Here is a 19,755-nt window from a genome sequence, read left to right as displayed (position 1 = left end):
TTCCTTCAGATGTTTTCCCTAGTTGGAAAACTTCTGTTTCCATCTGCCTAATCCAGTCTCAAGCTAAAGAGGACCTTATAGGTGTTTTAAGCCTTGCTTTCTAGAAAGGTCTTCCTTTAATTGAATGAATTTTGTTTTTTCAAATTTTAACACACCATTTATTTATTTTTAATTTTTTTTTTTTTTTGAGACAGAGTCTTACTATGTCTCCCTGGGTAGAGTGCCGTAGCATCACAGCTAACAGCAACCTCAAACTCTTGGGCTTATGCGATTCTCTTGCCTCAGCTTTCTGAGTAGCTGGGACTACAGGCACCTGCCACAGTGCCCGGCTATTTTTTGGTTGCAGTTGTCATTGTGGTTTAGCTGGCCTGGGCTGGGTTCAAACCTGCCACCCTCGGTGTATGTGGCTGGTGCTGTAACCACTGTGCTATGGGTACTGAGCCTAATTGAATGAAATTTTATTACACCATAATTTCATTCATTTATGAGACCTCACTCATTCATTTAATAAATATATTTTGAACACCTATTATTGACTCACCAAATCTCCGTGGGGGTCAGAGGCACACACCTCAATCCTATTCTCTTTTCCACTTGACCTTCAAATCTTCAAAAGCTACTATCATGTTTCATCACATCCATTCTTCCTCCCCAAATATCCCTATTTGCCACTCATTTTTCTTTGGGTGACATCATTATCTTTTGGGTTCTCCTCTTTCAACAGCATCCCCCCTGTAAGTGTAACACTCCTAGAAATTAGTCTAACTCTCCTGGTAGAGAGGATAGTAAGATCCTCAGCTACCTCCTTTGAATTCTGTGCTTTATTACTGCAGCTTGTGATGACATCTCTTTTTCTGGCAGCCACCACTCTCTGTATCTTTCCCACTGAAACTTTTCCTATTGTCTTAACTTTTCTAAGACCTCTATAATCCTCTATAGTCAATGGACCTCTATAGTCGATTTTTCTGTAATTACATCTATTTTGCATTGTTCCTATGTGACAATTGTGCTCCTCAGATAGATTCTAAATTTCTAGACAGATACTGTTTATGATATATCTTGCTCATATAATTCTTTTTATCATTGTAAATGAGCTGATAAGAGCTAATATTATCCCCATTTTACAAGTGAAAAATTTGAGACCCCCAAAATTTCAGTAATATGTTGAAACCCTAAGGAAAGTTGAGGGCAGCTTAGTTATTTTAATTAAGATACTCAAATCTGAATCTTGGAGCTCTGCAGCTCAGACTGACTTGTCAGTTCCTCACCTTCCAGGTGGGCCAAGCACCCTGAGTTCTCAGTAAATACTTGCTCCCTGTTTGATTTATTGGTCAAAGTGGAAAGCAAAAAGGCTAAGGACGTGAGGGCACAGTTTTCCTCCATCCATTGAATGAGGCATAGGCATGATTTGGAGGATCCACTTTATACATATGCCCACTCTGATCTGTGGCACCAGATAAGTCCTGATTGTAACAGAAGAACTTAGAGATACTGGGAAAGGTGTCTTTCCTTCCTTCTTTACTCTCCTTCCTTTCCTCCTTACACTACCCTGACCAAGATGACCAGAAAGCTTCTTGGGACCTAGTAAGGGAGAAATTGTCTTTTGTGTTGATAATGCTGATCCTGAAACTGATCAGAACAGGTGTGCTCTTGGCTATACCATAGATGGCTTGCATGTCAGAAGCTTGTTCAGATGTCAATAAGGCAGAAACACTCTTAGCTACCTTGAGGATTTGGACAAACCTTTGCACATGGTGAGACAGAGAGGATCCATAATAGCCCAGGCTCAAATACTACCCTTCCCAGTTCTTGACATGAGATAGAAATGTCTTCTTTTGTGGCCTCCATACTTATACCTTGGGCTCAAAAGAGACAACTGTAGTGAAGTGGATCCCATTTTCCTCTACACAGGTTTAAATGTCCAGTCAGCTACTCTTTTCTGGGCCTTAATTGATATAAAAACCAGTGTATGTATTAAAGAGGGAGCAGAAAACTCTCCTAGTGGTTATTAACTTCCGCAAAAGCAAAAAATTGTCAAGAAAGCTTGGGTTACGCCCAATGACCTCTGCCTTTGGAAATACAACCTCTCCTTTCTGATAAGCCTCTAATGTTTTTATGCATTCCCCTTATTGTAACGTGTCTTTTCACCAAAGTTAAGTATTTTTGAATCTGCACTTACTTGATCTGCAAATGCATTCACCAGAGACAGATACGGAGCTGGGTATGTTGCAAAAATGTGCGCTGTTGCATTTTCTCCTGTGATGAGCAATTTTCCTCCAGCAAAGGACATAATTCCATCTATGGAAAACAGAGCCCTGGCACATTAGCATTCTCTGGAAAGGGTTGAGGGAGGCTTATGACAAGCCATGTGCTAAACAACTGCAGTCAAACACTCAGGCTGAGCTTGCAAGATCCATGCTGCTTCTCTCTCTCCACTTCATAGTTTGGTAGTATTAGAGCTGCCCCAGGGAAATCCCAAGATGGCAGGTCAAAAGTTTTCTAGAAAGCCCTTAGCTGTCTTGGATGGCCAACCAGACTTAGACCAAATCTTTATCCAGTGGAGCCTTAAGGAACCAATCTTCTTTTAGGGGGAATTCTTAGACTTTTCAATATCAATGTAAAGTTGAAGTGGGGTTTGGTGAAGGCAGAATGCGTAATTCTCAGAGGGTTCCCAGGAACCCCTAATCCCACTCCAGAATTTGAGGATTTCACGGTATAGTGAAGACATTCTACGGCCAAGAGGATGGAAGCTATCAACACAGCACCAGCCTCAGGCTGTTCTTCCCACAAGGTCTTGAATTCTACTTTACTCATTTTAGATTCTAATTCTCAGAGAGACCCTCTGAAGGGAGAGGCTTTTATTTACAACTTATTTCTCTTGGTTGGTTCATAAATTCTAGTTCTTAAGGTCTTCGGTTTGAGAGAGGACTATTGCAGAACAGATGTTCTGACTATTTGATAGGAAGGCAGTGACTCTGCCGTGACTCCTCCTTCAAAAACATGTTCCTAGATTACTTCTCTAAATACTTATTGGTCATACCCTTTTCCATCAGTCAACACCTCCTTTCCCAGCCCAATCAGAGAAAGCTGTGGAGATGCCACTGCTTCACTGCTTATTCTGTACATGTTCACACTGCCATGCTAGTTGGGCTTAAAGATTGGCTCCCTTTAGGTTTTATGCCCCCATTTAAGATATGAACATTTTCATTAAGAACCTTCATGAGTTTTCTCTACTGATAATGTTGGTCTCATTTCTTAAACTCAAAATGTCCTGTCAATTGCAGACTACTTCTTATTCTTGCTTTATCTTACCTCTTCCTAACAAGTAATTCTGACTTTCCAATTATGCCCAGCTCTTCCGAACCACCACAGTCAGTGGCTCTACTCACCATAGTAAATGCCAAAGAGGGTTGCAGCCCCCACAAAGGCTCCCAAGAACTGACTTCCCACATAAAATGGGAATTTCAACCATTTCATCCGTCCAAAGAGACACATTGCAAAAGACACGGCGGGATTGATGTGGCCTCCTGCAAGAGAGAGGTGATGAGAGATGTCAGGAGGCAAGCTAGGAAAGAGCAGTCTTATCTGGTGACCTTGAGCAGAACTCAGTCTTCTAGGTAGAGAATGGTGTGAGGAGAAAGAGGTGTGGTGTGTGTGAGTGTGTGTGTTTGTGTGTGTGTGAGAGAGAGAGACCGCTCACGTTGAAGGGCGAGGAAGGGAGGGCAAATAATCCTCAGGGTGTCCTTAGAGACTATTTCAAATGTTCGTCTTTGTGAAAAGAGAGTCAGATATAGAAAGAAATCAGATGCACTTATGTGGCCCATTTTTAATGGGGTTTTATCTCTATAAAAAGCAATAACCGCAAACAAATTGATGTAACCATTAATTTCAGTATTTTCTTAAAAAGACAATGTGCTTACACAACATATAAGATTTAAATCTGTGTCTAGCAATTTCTCAGTCAATGCCTAGAGGATATAAAAACATCTCAGGAATAAACGAAAATATTTTGTTAAGGGGAAAGGATCCTTGGTTTCTGGGCTGGGGCTCTCCCTGAGGTGGGGGGTGTAGCTCATTTTGAGGCGGTCACAGTGTTTGAGTGGAGTCTCCCCAGTCTCTCTGCGTAAACAATGAGTTTTGCTCATACAGAAAAGCAGAAACACATCCCTCATGCCAATCTGCACCACAGCCAGAGAAATCAGCCTGCTCGATTCACATCTAGTTACAAGGTTAGATGCAGAGTCTGCACCACGGCAGTTGCTAACATGCCCGGCTGGCTTTGCTACTAACATTATAGCAGCAAATGCATTTATTGGACACTTTGCCAAACACTATCAAAGGGGTCTGCCATGCATTTGATTCTCTTAAGAACTCAGTGATAAGGGTACTACCCCAATTAGAGGGTTGGGAAACTGAGGCACAGAAGTAACTTTCTCAAGGCCACACAGTGATGGATGGTAGAACCATGATTCAAATTCAGGTTCGTTTGAACTCTGGAGCCACGTTCTATGTTATACCACTTCCAGGCCTCTTCACCACATTTTTTTAAAAATTAAATCATAGCTATGTACATTAATGCAATTATGGGGTAGAATGTGCTGGTTTTATATACAATTTGAAATACTTTCGTCAAACTGGTTAATATAGCCTTTACCACATTTTCTTAGTTTGGGGTTAAGACATTTATATTCTACACTTAGTAGATTTAACATGTACCCTTGTAAAATGCACCATAGGTGTGGTCCCACCAATTGGCGTCCATGCTGCAGTGGGCTGGAAAAAACTAAAGAATTTAAAAAATCATTTGAGCATATCAGCTCCCTTCCTAGAGAAAAGGGATGTTCGTTTGAGGAATACAGAATCAGAGTCACCATATTGGACTATGGAGTTTCAGGTGTGGACACAGCTGTAAACCTGAGAGAGCAGATGGCAGTGGTAGTAATGATGGTAGTGATGAGGAGGATCTGCACCATTTAACCCTCTGCAGAACCTACAGATGAGCTTGTTTCCAGAAGCCCCTGTCTCCACCTGCAGAGAAAGCTCTGCTTTTCCTGAGTCTCTGAGCCACAGTGGTCTTCCAACAGGGGTGAGGCAGGTGGGTGTTCTAGCTGCCTGCTAACACACAAGTGTCCCTGCCATGCACTGTGACCAAGAAAATGCCAGTGGATTAAAACACATGAGATCTGTGTTTGACTTCTGCTGTTGTGTTTTACTTTCAAATCCAAGACAGCTGCACTCCTGGAGTCAGCAACAGGACAGCTTGAGGGGATGCACCCAGGAAACAATGAGTGTTCCTGAAGCCAGCCCTGCTCCTCCTCCCCCAAGGCTGCCCCCAGACGGCCTAGAGGCACCCATCACCAAAGGACACGAAGGCCTTAAGGAGTCACCTCCAGTCAAAAACACCTCCCTGGAGATGAGTCCACCAATCGGAGGTTTCTTTGTTTAACAAGCTCCTGTTCCAAAATACAATTTCCCAGAGGTGGGTTTATGCTTGTAGGTTAGCTCCTCATGAGCACCTTGAAGGTGGAACTATAATTGACCTTGGACCTCACATAATGCAAGGCATTTAGTGGTATTCGAGGCCCTCTCTAGTGAGCTAGCTCAGACCACAGAGATCTACAGAGAAGGAAAGTTGTTAGAGGGATCAGAGAAGATGTGTCTGCAAAGTGACACCGAAAAGGCTCCTAGAGGTGGCAGAAAGTTTGGGAAAGGGAGGTGGACAAGTGGCACCCTAACCACTTTGGATGGAGACTACTAGAAATTCAAGCAGCTACTAGAAATTTCTGCCCGTGGAGATGGATGGCCACCACTGCCTTACCACAAGGACAAGGCAGAGCAGTGTGGTGGAAAGAACATGGGTACTAGAGTCAGAGAGTCCTGCACTCAAATCTCGGCTCTGCCAAGGTTGTTGGGAAGATCAGATTATTCACACAAACAGCCCGGGGGTTCAGCTGTAGCTCATGAGGCACGAGATGAAAGTGTAAGGTGAGCACAGTAAACTCTTTCAAGATTCTGTTCTACGCAAATCCCCTCCTTCCCACAACTCATAAAAGACTTAATGACGAATAAAATATAAGCTTATCTAGGCTTAGCGCCTGTAGCACAGTGGTTATGGCACCAGCCACATACACCAAGGGTGGCGGGTTCCAACCGCCAGGCCAGCTAAGCAACAATGACAACTGCAACAGAAAAATAGCCTGTAGTCCCAGCTGCTTGGGAGGCTGAGGCAAGAGAATTGCCTAAGCCCAAGAGTTTGAGGTTGCTGTGAGCTGTGACACCATGGCACTCTACCGAGGGTGACATAGTGAAACTCTGTCTCAAAAAAAAAAAAAAAAAAAATATATATATATATCGTTATCTATATCACAGAATTGATCAAGATTATCTGGTGATAAATATGACCTTATATTTCATTTGTCATTAAGCAAGGCTATTTTATTTTTTCAGTATATTTATTGTACTTATAAAATGCTTTACCAAAAGTAACTACCATTTGGCAGCCCAAATGCTTGGTGAGGGTCGTTTCATAATTAGGGGGCTGTGAGCTCTGACTGACTGGGTTGCATCCCCAAGAGAGCAGGATGCTGTGACTTCTTTACAGTCAGGTGGTGTTATAGCCAAATGTCCACTGACCTCACCAGTCTGTGACCACGAAAGGGGCCGCATTCGTATTCATCTACGTATTAGTTATTTTGGAATCCTCAAATAGGGTCTCACGTGTGCCCATGAACCAGTATGTGAGCTGCAGCCACTAAGAGAAAGTCACCTCTGCCACAAAACCTTTTCCTGTTCCTGCAGCTGCTGAAGCCAGTCATGATGCTATTGTCTGCACAGACTTCACGGTGGACTGGTGTGTTGTCTCTGAAGTTTCTTATAATGTTCTTAAAGCCATCATCATCATCATCCTGAACTGTGCTAGGTTTCCAAGAGAGAAAGGGCTCCCACGCCAACCCAACACGGCCTTTTATCAGCCAGTCTCAGACACCACTCTATTTGTAGTCTGCGGTCCTGAGATCGCTCATGAACAATCTGGTCAGGTTCTAACCCTCACCCAGAAACACAGTGCCCAGTGAAAGCACTCCCATCTGTTCTGGCCTTCAGCTCCCTAACCACAGGGGGCTAAACCCCAGTTCAGGGGCCATAGGAGAAAACCCCCCGTATGCTCTCACTCCCTCTTCTCCTTCCTGCTGCTCCCTTTCCCCCTACAGTGACAACTGAAATCCCCAAATATATTAAAGGACATCAACAGATACAAACTGCAATGGTGGTAAAGGGTGCTGATGACATTGGTGGGGTCTAAGGCCAGATAATACCAAGCAACTACTTGACGGTGTTCAGTTCAGGGTGTTACGCAGGTAGAATACTGCAAGGCCTGTAGCTAAAAAATAGCTAAAAATATGCCCACATCTACATCATCTAGTTTGTAGAATCCACACTTATGTAGATGTAGGGAGAGTTTGTGGGAGCACCCTGCAGGCTTGTTTTAGGCCAAGAGTGTGCTTGGTATCTGCTTTCAAGGCCTGCACTCCAGGGAAGTCACCTCATTATTCTTGTTCCCTACTCAGAGTTTGCCCTGAGGTGGGCAATAGGGTGTTGGGATCACAGCAAAAGAGCAACAGGAGTTTGAATGGAGATGCTGCTTATGCCAACAAACCACACACGAGCAATCTATAGCCTGGACCCCCCAAGATCCAAACCTGGCTAGAATTAGAAAGGTGCCAGCTAGCAAATGGCCATTCCAAGTGCCCAAGGAATGGGGAGCCCAAGCTATCATTCTTCAGAGCTGCAGGGGCAGCATCTGCGTTCAGGACAGCCAGCTTAACTGCAGTGTCCTCTGCCCAAAGGTCCTGCCTCTAATATCCTTCCCAAGGATATTCCCAATTAGAGCATTGGAAAAGGTGTATAAGAATGGGGACACGAGCTTCACTGTCAGGCAGCTCTGGGTCAAATCTGTGCTCTTTACCAGCTGCAGGACTTCCAGACATTTACTGAATCCCTTCCAGAAGGAATTTCTTTGCAGAGTGGAGACAATAATACCTGCCTCAGAGAGCTGTCATAAATGACAGGGAGATGAAGGATGTCTGGCACCCAGCACGGGGAGCAGCTCGCAGGGGTTGTCAGTCTCTTTCTTCCCTCATCACCAACAGAGTGCCCACACCAGGCTGTTGGAAGATTCTGAGCACCTGTGGTAACCGGATCATTTCTACAGCCCCGAGTCCCCACATTGCGTTACATATCATCATTTCATTTTGCTTTTGAGAACCTTGTGAAAAGCTTCTAATCGCCCCACTTTTTGGGACAGAATAAAACTAACACTTTCCAGATCAGACCTGCACTCCCATGAAAGAACCATCTATTCTGAAAGAGGTCCAGACTCTCCCTGATTACTGTGGATAAAGGTCCAGGGACTTGCCTCTGAGGGTGACTTTCACTGACTATTCACAGGGTTTCTGGGAAATGGCTTCCAAGTTTGGGAATGAGCAAATGAAAGATCCCATGAGCTCATGAAAAATATGCTGTGCCCAGACCTAGGAACGAATCCATTGTGAGTTGTCAACCCCATCTTTTATCTCTTGCTAAACGCTGCTTTTGCACAAGTCACTTACCATTTCCTGGCCATTTTAATTGTATCATCTGTAATAGTGGGATCCAATACATATTCCTGCAGAATTATTGAGATCAAAATAAATTAAGGTATGTAAAGCACCCGGCACTGTGCTAGCATGTTGGAGAGGTTAATAGCAGATAATATTTCTACTGCTTACCAGAGATGCCTGCAGTCACATAAATGGCCATTACAACTGCCATCGCAAATCCAATATTGATAGTGACAATTCCTCCAAAAACACCTCGACTGAGGATGGCTTGGGCAATAGAGCCACATCCAAGGACCTGGAATGAGAGGAAAAAAATCAACAAGTAAGTAAGGATGGTCATTGTCAAAAGCAATGGAAACTCACAGTAACAAGAAGCATTTTTAAAGCAAACGCATGGTTTGGGCTGCCTGGAATTTTATAAAAATCAAATTATAATGATCCAGCTATGCATAGATAGTGAAACAGTGGATTTGGCTTACAAATCAGTTCTACTGGACCTGAAGAATGTTCAAATTTTGCTTACCTTTATAAATCAGGCAATTTGACACAATATCCAGCTTTGGGGCTTTTTAAAAAAATTAAACTTTTGGCTCCACGCCCATAGCTCAGTGAGTAGGGCACTGGCCACATACACCTAGGCTGGTGGGTTTGAGCCTGGCCCAGGCCTGCTAAACAACAATGACAACTGCAACCAAAAAATATCTGGGTGTTGTGGTGGGCACCTGTAGTCCCAGCTACTTGGGAGGCTGAGGCAAGAGAATCGCTTAAGCCCAAGATTTTGAGGTTGCTGTGAGCTGTGATGCTATGGCACTCTACCAAGGGTGACATAGTGAGATTCTGTCTCAAAAAAAAAAAAAAAATTAAACTTTTAATTTTTAGATAATTGTAGATTCATATGCAGAAAAGAAATAATACACAAGGGTCTCATGCATCTTTTATGCAGTCGTTCCTTGAAATTAATTAGAAGATCCAGAAAGCCACAGGAAAATAATCTAGAACAGAATAGGAATTGGCAGCCTCCTCTAAACATAGAGCTTGTACCTTCCTAATTGGCTTATCTCACTTTGCTCATTTAGGTCACCTTCCTGGCTCCTATAGGCATTTGACTTTGAGATCTTTCATCTAGTGGCTCCAGGATAAGCCAGAGCAGGCACACAAACAATTATGCACATATCCAATTAGTGGAAAGGCCATTTGTACCATGTCTTAGAAAGAGTGTCTGATGTGCGAGGAAGCAAAGGGAAACTGCAGGGCATAGATTTGACAACCATGTCTTTTCTCCCTGATGAGGCTCTAGTTTCCCAGAGAGCAGAGGCTGCCAAGCTCATTGCTTCTTGTCTTCCCTGTGGCACTATGCACAGTGCCGTGCTCAGAGCCAAGCACCATGTAGATAGTTGTATGAAGAAGTTGAAGTACGATAGTGGGTCTTCCACAATCTTCAGCAGGTAGAGGATATTTTGGAAAAGGGAGTCAGTATTCAGAATGGCTTAGAATAAATACATTATGGTACATCCATTCAGTTGACTGCTAGGTAGCCACAAAATAGAATGAGGGAGGTCTGTGTGTACCAAAGTGGAAAGGTCCCTAAGGTACATTATTAAATTTTTTTAAAAAGATGCAGAATAGTGTTAAAATACATTGCCAATTGTACTGAGAATACATGTATGTGTTTCTTTATACACACACACACATGCACACACACGGGCTCTCTTTTGAATAGACAAGAATCAGGAAATGGGGTTATTATGTCTGGAGGAGGGTAAACAAGTGGCAAGGAAGTGGTTAAGGGTGGGAGGGAGAACTGAATGGATTGTAGGTAGGAACCAAATTGCAGCCAGGAACTGTCCCCTGGTGGGAACATACATTGTAAGGAGTTCCTAGTGCCCTTTAAATAACTTAGAGCTCATTACCATCTTATTTGCATAGCATGAGCAGAGCTTCCTGAAGAATTCTGGGGAAGAAGCATGCATAGAAGGAGAAACATTAACCACCCTGTTATGTAACCTGTTACGTATCTGTTATATAATATCAGCCTGTCAATCACCCCCAAATTTGGGAAATGACAACCAATCTTGTGAGGAAAAAGGTGGGACAAACTAGTGAGCTGATAAAAGGTAGTGTGGGCTCCCATGCTGTCAGGGTCTTTCTTCACTGACTTGGTTCTCTCTCTCTTTGGAAGGTATTTTTACTTTGTGTAGCTTTCTCCTTTATTTCCAATCTTTCTTTCATGTGATGAGCTGTATAAAATTGCTCTGTGTTTGTGATCACTCTGTTATCTACTTGACTTGGTACCAGTTCTCCTTCTTGATACTGGGAACCATGGACCAGGGAACATCCAGCTGGACCTAACAGGTCTGGACCCCGTGGGGGAAAGTGAATGTCTGAGATGGGTGTTGGAAGAGAACTTTTTATTGTATAACCACACCCCCCACTTTTAATCATGCATTTTCCAGTTTAAAAAAAATGAGCCTACATATTTATTGAACAATCATTTAAAACCATTTAACCACAGCTCTTTAAAGAACATTTGGTGAAGGAGGGTTCTTAAAAAGGATGGAATACAAGTTCAGTAAGAAAACAATAAGGCAACAGATGACCACCAGCTGTCTTCATGCTATGGTTTGAAAAGCCAGTGTGGCCCTGGAGGTATAAGTCCTGGATTATAGGAATCGTTAGATGATTGGTCTTCATGTGCAGAATGGGCCAAACATCTCCTAGAATACGGAGTCCAGTTTGGGTTTGGTGGTCAAAGGATAGCAACTCACTTGAGGCAGGACTAGCTTCAAGGAATGGATACTGTTTAAGGGCAGGAAAACAAGGTATATGTGGAAATGTTTCAGAAACAAATGTATTTGAGAAAGAAGAGATTAACAGTGTGGAATCTTCTTATCAAGAAGATAGTAACCAGCTCTTGTGTGTTTTTACAAAGGGGTGAAAAGAGAAGAGAATGAAATTGAAATCTAAAAGGTTGCCCACAAATCATTTCCTGATTGTGATGAGTTGATTCTCCACAGCTCCCTCTCAATTCATTTGCCCTTCAGAGAAATACAATTTATGAACAAGAAAACTATACAGACAATGCTTTCAGTTTACTCCTCTCTGAGGGCAGGGAGATTACATCAATGATCTTTTAACGTTCCTTCCAGGACCCACTTCTAAGATGCATTGACTTGTTTTGGTTTTAACTGCTAGATGGTAAGTGGGGGGAAGGAGGAGAGCTCGAGGGAAGTACTTGGCTGCACATCACATGCTCGGGGCAGCCTTTGATTTAATTCACCATCTTGTCTTCATCCCCTGCACTGAACCTTAAATAAAGTCTCAGCAGAACATGTTCCCCATCTCTTTTCAAAAAGTCCCTTGAGTCCCTTTTAGCCTACCAATTTCACCTTGCTTCAACATTTTTTCTAGAATCCCTATGGATTATAATAACTGTCAGCATTAAAACCACATTGGTGTCTTTCTTTTTAATTTAGAGCCAATTAAATGCTCTGGGCATAAATTCCAAGCTAACTGGCATTTTAGTGATATCTCCTGAAAAGAGGAATAAAACAATGATGACAGCTGAGATGACCTGATTTAGATAAGCAGGGCAGGGCTACGAAGAGACACACCCAGAGAGAGGACAGTCCTCAGCTATTATTGCTTTCCAGAGAAGTGTCTCCCTCTTTTATGGCTTCCATGCACATGCACTTGTGCTAGTCTGGAGGGGACATAAAAGCTTTAAATGGCTCAAGTGGATGCGGGGAGGCCTCTGCCCTGTCAAATTTCACTATGACTAATACTCTCCTCTTCCACCCTAGATGCTGAAATTGCTTTTTCTAAGGAGGATAATCAATGCTGTGTGCTGCAGGAAAAAAACAGGAGAGGAGATGAGCAATGCAGGGACTTTAGTTATCCTCATCAGGATTGCCACTTGGAAGACTGCAGCCCAGATTTACAGCCCTGCGTCTTAAGTTTAAAATATATTTGTTATAGCCTGAAAAGCAAAGATGCCTACCAGCATCTTCCCTCATCCGCCTGCTCCTGCCTGTATTCACAGCACCAAAAAAGCAAATCACAGACATTCTGGTTTCCTTCGCCTGCATGCTCAGTGTATTTTTTTTTTTTTTTTCAGTTCTAAAATGAGAGGACTGTCCTTAATGGTATTGTTGATAAAATTTCCAACACGATTCTCTGCTCCAAGCTTTGAGAACTGCTTTCCACAGCTTAGGCACAGAAAGAGCTCATTGTCAGTTCCATCCTGCCTTGATTTTTCTGATCTCCCCATCTAGAAAGCAAGCCTTAGGCCCATCACCCATTCATGTTCATCTCAGCAAACCTAATCTCTCTTCTCTGAAACTCAGTTCTACTGTCTGTAGGATACAGTATGTTCTTAATTGTTTTCCAGGTGCCTGATCTTGGTTTTCTTATCTAGAAAACAATCTCTCGGGTTCCTTTCTATACTAGTAATCCTTGATACGCTGGTCTCTTCTGCTTTATTCTGCCCCCTCGGGTGTTATACTTCCCAAGTCTGCCCACCATTCCTCTGCAGCTCTTCTGCAGACCTCCATGGTCTCTTCTACTTTCTCGACAGGATTTAGCACTTGTTCCATGGCTTCTCTGTGAGAGTTAGAAAAGTCATACTACTGTGTAGGAGACGCAGGGCATGAAAAAGCCCTGGGTCCAGTCTTCACTGTGTCCCCAGAGCTCCTCATTCATCTGTCATTCATATCCTCCCACTAGCTCCACCAAACTTCACCTGGGCTCTATCAGCCCAGCCCACTCCACTGCCTTTCTGCAAATAACAGGATAACACCACCCTCTGCTTGACTCAGCACCTAGCTATTCATGGACTTACAGATCAACAAGGATGCAGAGGGTCACACAAACATTGCCTTCCAGCTCTCCAGCACTGCCTACTTAACTATCCCCAAACTTACTGGCTTAAAATGATAACACTGATTTTGCTCACGAATCCACAAAAATCCACAATTGGGGCAGGGTTTGGCAGGGCATCTCATCTCTTCTCCATTTGGTGACAAATGGGGTGGTTTGAAAGTTAAAGTGCTGGAATTATCTGAAGGCTCACTCCTTCATGCGTCTAGTGGTTGATGTTGGCTGTCAGCTGACACCTTAGCTGAGGCCTACAAATGGCTCCTCCATGTGGCCTGGCTTCTTCACAGCAGGGAGGCTGAGTTCCAAGACTGAGCCCCACACAGGGTCCACAGACTGCACTCTTAAACCCTGCACTGAGCCACCTCTCAGTTACACCATCATGCTGGTTCTGAATCTGTAGCACACCGAAGAAATCTGGTGTCGGCATTCTCCCTACAGCATCCTAAAAGGTGTTCCCCTGACCCACGTTGGATCACCTTTAGGGAGAGGGATCATTGGTCATTGTTCCAGTGGGTGGAGAGTCCTTCCTATGACTTCTGTGAACTCCAGGCTCACCCTTGGGCCCAAGGAGAGGAGACTCTTTCACTTGTCAGATATCCCAATAAGTGGAGGGAACACAATGGCCCCCCCCGAGTTCTCTCTTTTTCTGGATACTTGTCCCTCCATCTTTTATCCCAGGGACTGTCACCTATATCAGCTAGATAAAACACAGTCCTCCCACGTTCATGCATCACATTATGACTTGGCAATTAACCCTGTACCTTCTGACTCATGGTTTCTGTTGTCATCTGTGGGCCCTGAGCCAGGGGGTGTTTACCATTCACATATATTTATGCCTGATTTTCTCAATTTTATAAAAAGATTTGCAAGATAATACATTGAACTTCTGTTTCTATAATGGGTTCTAGTATATTGGTGGTAATTAAAAAACAGATCCTAGACATTATTTCTACTTATGCTACTTGATGGTCGTGTAAATGAACATGTTATTTCTCAGTCTTAGGTTGCTCATAGGATAAAGGGGAATAATAACAGCTGCCAGGCTGGTGTCATAGGGTTTTTCAATAAAAGATAAAATGAGATAACATTAATGGAGGCACTATGTAAACAGCAAAGGGCAATAACAAGTACAGGATATTATTGCTTTTTGTATAAACACAAAAGGAAAACTCTAGGATGAATAAATTCAGACAGTGGGACCCATGAACTTAACTGCAATAAAAACAGTTAATATACCCATGACAGACAATAGAGATAGTCACTGTTTCATTCCTAGTCATGGGATCACATTTTGGGAAAGACGGGAAGTGGGAAGTTGATCACATTTTAAAGTTTTTATGCCTACTTGTGATTACTCTCCAAAGGTGGGTCATTTCTTGGTAGGTTTTTAATGCTTTTAGTAGGAAAGCGACTATAGAGAAGAGGGGGCAAATGATGTTTTTATTATCAAGTTCCAGGCATGCTAGTGAAAGAAAAGAAATAAATTTAAAGGCAGAATTTCTATAAAAGATTAACTGGTGTGTGAGGTGTCCCCCAATCATTCCCAATCACCCAGGCCAGATAGTCTGGAATCATCTGGTGTTTCTTCCTCTTTTCTCCCTTGGTCACCCATACTCAGTCATTCCCACATCTTTCTGAGCCGCCATCTTCAGTCTCTCACCAGTGAGCCCACATTCATTGTCTCCCCAGCCGGTGGCCATTCCAGATGATGTAGCACATCTCTGCCCCCTCTCTGCTACTCAGGAAGGCGCAGGACAAACGTCCTCCTGCTGGTACCCAGGGTTCTCCACTGGCCTGTCTAGTGATTCTCAGCCACATTTCTGCCCAGTGTTCTTTTTTTTTTGAGACAGAGCCTCAAGCTGTCACCCTGGTAGAGTGCCATGGCGTCACAGCTCACAGCAACCTCAAACTCCTGGGCTTAAGCAATTCTCTTGCCTCAGCCTCCCAAGTAACTGGGACTACAGACGCCCGCCACAACGCCCAGCTTTTTTTTTTTTTTTTGGTTGTGGCTGTCATTGTTGTTTGGCGGGCTCAGGCTGGATTCGAACCTGTCAGCTCTGGTGTATGTGGCTGGTGCCTTAGCTGCTTGAGTTACAGGCACATAAATCTTCTGCATCAGCCAGGCTGACATTCTTGTCACTTTGAGTCCTTTGAGCTAATAACATTCATTCCCACCTCTGCACATCTGCATATACTGTTCCTTTCAGAAGAAATGTCCTTTTTCTGCTCCTTCCCCAGCTAAACCCAACCTGTTCTTAATGCTGAGCTGAAACCCTACCTTCTCCATGGGGCTTTCTCTGACAAGTCCTCAATAGCCTCTTCTGCCTTGTACCCCTCTAGACATTGCTATTTCATTACATACCTACCACCTTGTCTTGTGGCACCCCTCTAAGACTATAATGCCCCCACCGGGCAGCTGGTTCTTCAGTATATTCATGCTGAAATACTATTTGGTGACAGATGTTAAAATATCTCAACATAAGCAAGGGGAAAAAACCCTCATATCCCTGCCTTTAAGAGAAAGCAGAAGAGAATAAACTTGTGTTGGACTATCCATCTCACGAGAGTATATAAACAGTTCAAACAACTTAATAGCAATAATGATAATGGAAATAATCCTATAAAATGGGCAAAAGATCCGAATAGAGAAGACAAACAAATGGCCAACAGATCTGTGAAAAAAATTAACATCATTAATTATTAAGAGAAATTCAAATCAAAACCAGAATGAGGTGTCCTCTCACACCAATTAAAATGGCTTTTGTCAAAAAGATAGGGACTAATGGATGTTGGTAAGTATGGGGACAGGGGAAAGCTCGTACACTGTTGGTGGGAATGTAAATTAGTACATCCACTATGGAAAACAGTATGGAGGTTCCTCCACAAACAAAAACTAGAACTACCACATAATTCAGCATTTCCACTGTTGGCTATACAAGTATGTCCAAGACAAAGGGGATCAATGTACAGAAGAGAAATCTGCACTCTTATGTTAATTGTGGCACTATTCACAATAGCCAAAATAAGGAATCAACTCAAGTGGCCATCACTGGATGAATAGATTTAAAAATGTGGAATATTATTCAGCCATTAAAAAGGAATGAAATCCTGTCATTTCCAGTAACATGGATGGAACTAGAGGTTATGTTAACTGAAATAAGCCAGGCCCAGAAAGACAAATATTGCATGTTTTCACTCACCGTGTGAGCTATAAAACACAAGTGGATCTCATGAAGACAGAGAGTAGACTGGTGTTTTTATCAGACACAGAGAAGGGTGGAGGGGGATGAATAGAGGTTGATTAATTGGTACAAATACATAGTTAGATAGAAGAAATAAGACCTAATTTTTTTTATTTTGGGTTAGTACAAGGGTACTTATACTTAAGTTACATTATTTGTGTTTGTAAGATAAAGTCCAAAGTCTGAGATGTAGTTGTGACTTTCACCTAGGAAGTATGTCATATACCTGTACATTGTACCTGATAGACGAGAACTTACTACGCCCATCTCCCCTCCCACACAAGAGATAAACACAACTAAATTCAAGAAGATATGTGTGTGCATGAGATATATATATCACATATATGTATATGTGTGTGTGTGTATATGTAAATATATATTCTTGTTTAGTCCCCATAATAACCTTAGGCAGAGGAAAATTCTCCTGTTTTCATCTAAGGAAACCTTGGGACAACGAAATTAAGTAATTTGCCTGAGGACATACAGCTAGTGAAGGAATCTTTTTTAACCCCAAGTCAGTATTTGTGTCTAATGTTCATATTCCTTCACTTACACTGAAATGCCTTCAACTCTTCCTGAGTCGAACAAGTAGTTTATCCAGATTTGTGCTTCAGAAGTCTGTCTTTCAAAAAATCAAACTGTGCAAAACTAAGATCCCCAAATCTCCACACACCTCTAGTTGAGGTTTGGCGTTCATTCCACTATTCCTTCCATCTTCCATTCATTCCTCCACACATACATACATTTGAAAATTCTAATTGTCAAACGTGTTGGTAGCAGGGATGCAAAACATTAGCCACAGGTCCTCTGGGAGCTTGTAATCCAGTAGCAGAGATGAGACACACAACCACGTGGTACAAACTAAGAACTGGTAAGAATCACAGCATGGGTAGAGTACGGCACTGTCATTCTATAAGCTTGTTCATGAATGGCTTCAACACTCATGAACAGAGGAAGTGCACATGGGGATATGGTTTTGTAACCTAGCTTTACTAAGTAGATGGTGGCTATTTTGACACTTGTCTCCTCAAGTTATTTGATCATTTGATTAATGCTCTCAGTTTTTGAAACCCCTTACATAATATTATTAAACTTATCTGAGATTATAGGCACATGAGAGTATAACAAATTGACCTCATGAGGAACTTAAGATGCTATGAGATAGAGGCTTCTCTTAAATAGAAATGGTTCACATGCTTTTGCCTCAACCAATTTTGGCAGGTTTTAAGATGGGAAAGAAAAGGAACATGATATTGCACAAATGGGAATTCAATTTCCAACAGCCAGGCCTCCTGTAAACAGAGGACCCCATGCAGAAGGCTTCAACCCTCACAATCTCTTCATTTGTTCTTTCTTGGTGAGAATATCTTGTCTTTGTAGAGTATGGTTAAGGATACCTTACATAGTTTGTTTTGTACATTTCAGGTCAAAGTTGCCAGTGTGTCCTTTACCCAGAATGTGTGCATTGCACTACTTAGGTGTGAATTACCCAATCCGTTCTGTCCCCTCCCACCTACTTGATTTCCACGGATTTTTACTTCCAGATGTGCACATAAATGCTGATTATCTAGTTCCATTTTAGTATTGAGCACACGTGGTGTTTGTTTTTCCATTCTTGTGATACATCACTTAAAAGAATGGCCTCCAGATCCATCCAGGTTGTTACAAAAGATCCTAGATCACCATTTTTTTTAATGGCTAATTAGTACTTCATGGTATATAAATCCCACATTTTAATAACCCACCCTTGTCTAGGGTTATGGGCATTTGGGTTGTTTCCATATACTTGCAATTGTGAATTGGATAAGGGTATCTTTAGAGCAGAGTCACAAACTAGAGTCTCATGTCTGGAGGAAGCGATGAGTAGAATTGACCCATACTTGTACTTTTTTTGGCCCAGTTAATAATTACAAAAAAAAAAACAAACAAGTTTTTTTTTAATTATTTTTATTTTTTTGTAGAGACAGAGTCTCACTTTATGGCCCTCGGTAGAGTGCCATGGCATCAAACAGCTCACAGCAACCTCCAACTCCTGGGCTTAAGCAATTCTCTTGCCTCAGCCTCCCGAGTAGCTGGGACTACAGGCACCCGCCACAACGCCCGGCTATTTTTTGGTTGCAGTTCAGCCGGGGTCGGGTTTGAACCCGCCACCCTCGGCATATGGGGCCGGCGCCTTACCGACTGAGCCACAGGTGCCGCCCTAAAAAAACAAATTTTTAAAAATTGTTGCCAGTATTTAAAAATAGAAAAATTAGGGAAGCGCCTGTGGCTCAAGGAGTAGGGCGTCAGCCCCATATACTGGGGGGTAGCGGGTTCAAACCCGACCCCAGCCAAAAACTGTAACAATAGAAGAATTATACATATAATTCTGGATTTCTGACCACTCTTAAAACACTGGAAAATCTGGTAAAGCCTTGCTACATTTCTTTTTGGCCACAGTGGAGAGGGTCTGAGTGGCAGATGATCCCTTGAGACAGGGCATGCAGTGTCCCCTCACCCCCAACCATATCAAGACCATGTCATGCGTAGATGTTGCCTGTCTGGTCTCAATAAGTTTTGGGACTATGGATTGATTCCAGTCTAGGAAGAAGAACTCACTAGGCTTTTGGTGCCAGTGATGTCCTGGCCTTACAGATCCCTGGTTTTAACACTACTGTGTTGAGATGCAGGAGGGCCTTGCAATTCCTGGAGGAAGGATCTGTGGTTACCTTCAAATAAAAGACTGTCTTCAGACAAAACTTCATCTATGGTGGGGGTCATACAGCCACCAAAACCTACAGACCCCATTCTTGAGATTCACTCACTTTGGTGCTTACTAGAGACCTCCCTGCTTCCCATAAGCATTTTGCTTTTTCTAACTGGAGAGGAAGGGGAACAAATGGCAACCTGTCAGCACAGCTTCTCTGCAAACCTTGGCCTCCAGCCTGAGCTGCTGAGTCCCAGACACATCCTACTCCACCCATTTATATTGACCTCTTCAGTTTATGTGACTATACTCATTTGAACATATATTAGTTCATTAAATGTATAGCTTAATAACC

The 19,755-nt window shown here is 42.7% G+C and overlaps 1 protein-coding gene across 1 annotated transcript in view; it reads right to left on the bottom strand.

Annotated features, from left to right (window-relative positions):
• The window catches only part of AQP9 (aquaporin 9), a 45,177-nt gene that overhangs the window by 11,475 nt on the left and 13,947 nt on the right, over positions 1-19,755 (bottom strand). The window contains exons 2-4 of the mRNA XM_053593611.1: positions 8,766-8,892; positions 3,390-3,527; positions 2,180-2,298 (exon numbers count right to left, since the gene is read on the bottom strand). Of these exons, the coding sequence (XP_053449586.1) occupies positions 2,180-2,298; positions 3,390-3,527; positions 8,766-8,892 (384 nt within the window). The remainder of the gene's footprint in view (positions 1-2,179; positions 2,299-3,389; positions 3,528-8,765; positions 8,893-19,755) is intronic.

The sequence above is a fragment of the Nycticebus coucang genome, chromosome 6 (assembly GCF_027406575.1).
Source record: "Nycticebus coucang isolate mNycCou1 chromosome 6, mNycCou1.pri, whole genome shotgun sequence".
Taxonomy (NCBI): domain Eukaryota; kingdom Metazoa; phylum Chordata; class Mammalia; order Primates; family Lorisidae; genus Nycticebus; species Nycticebus coucang.
The sequence above is the reverse complement of the archived record's forward strand: the minus strand, read 5'-3'. Positions and strand labels throughout refer to the sequence as shown.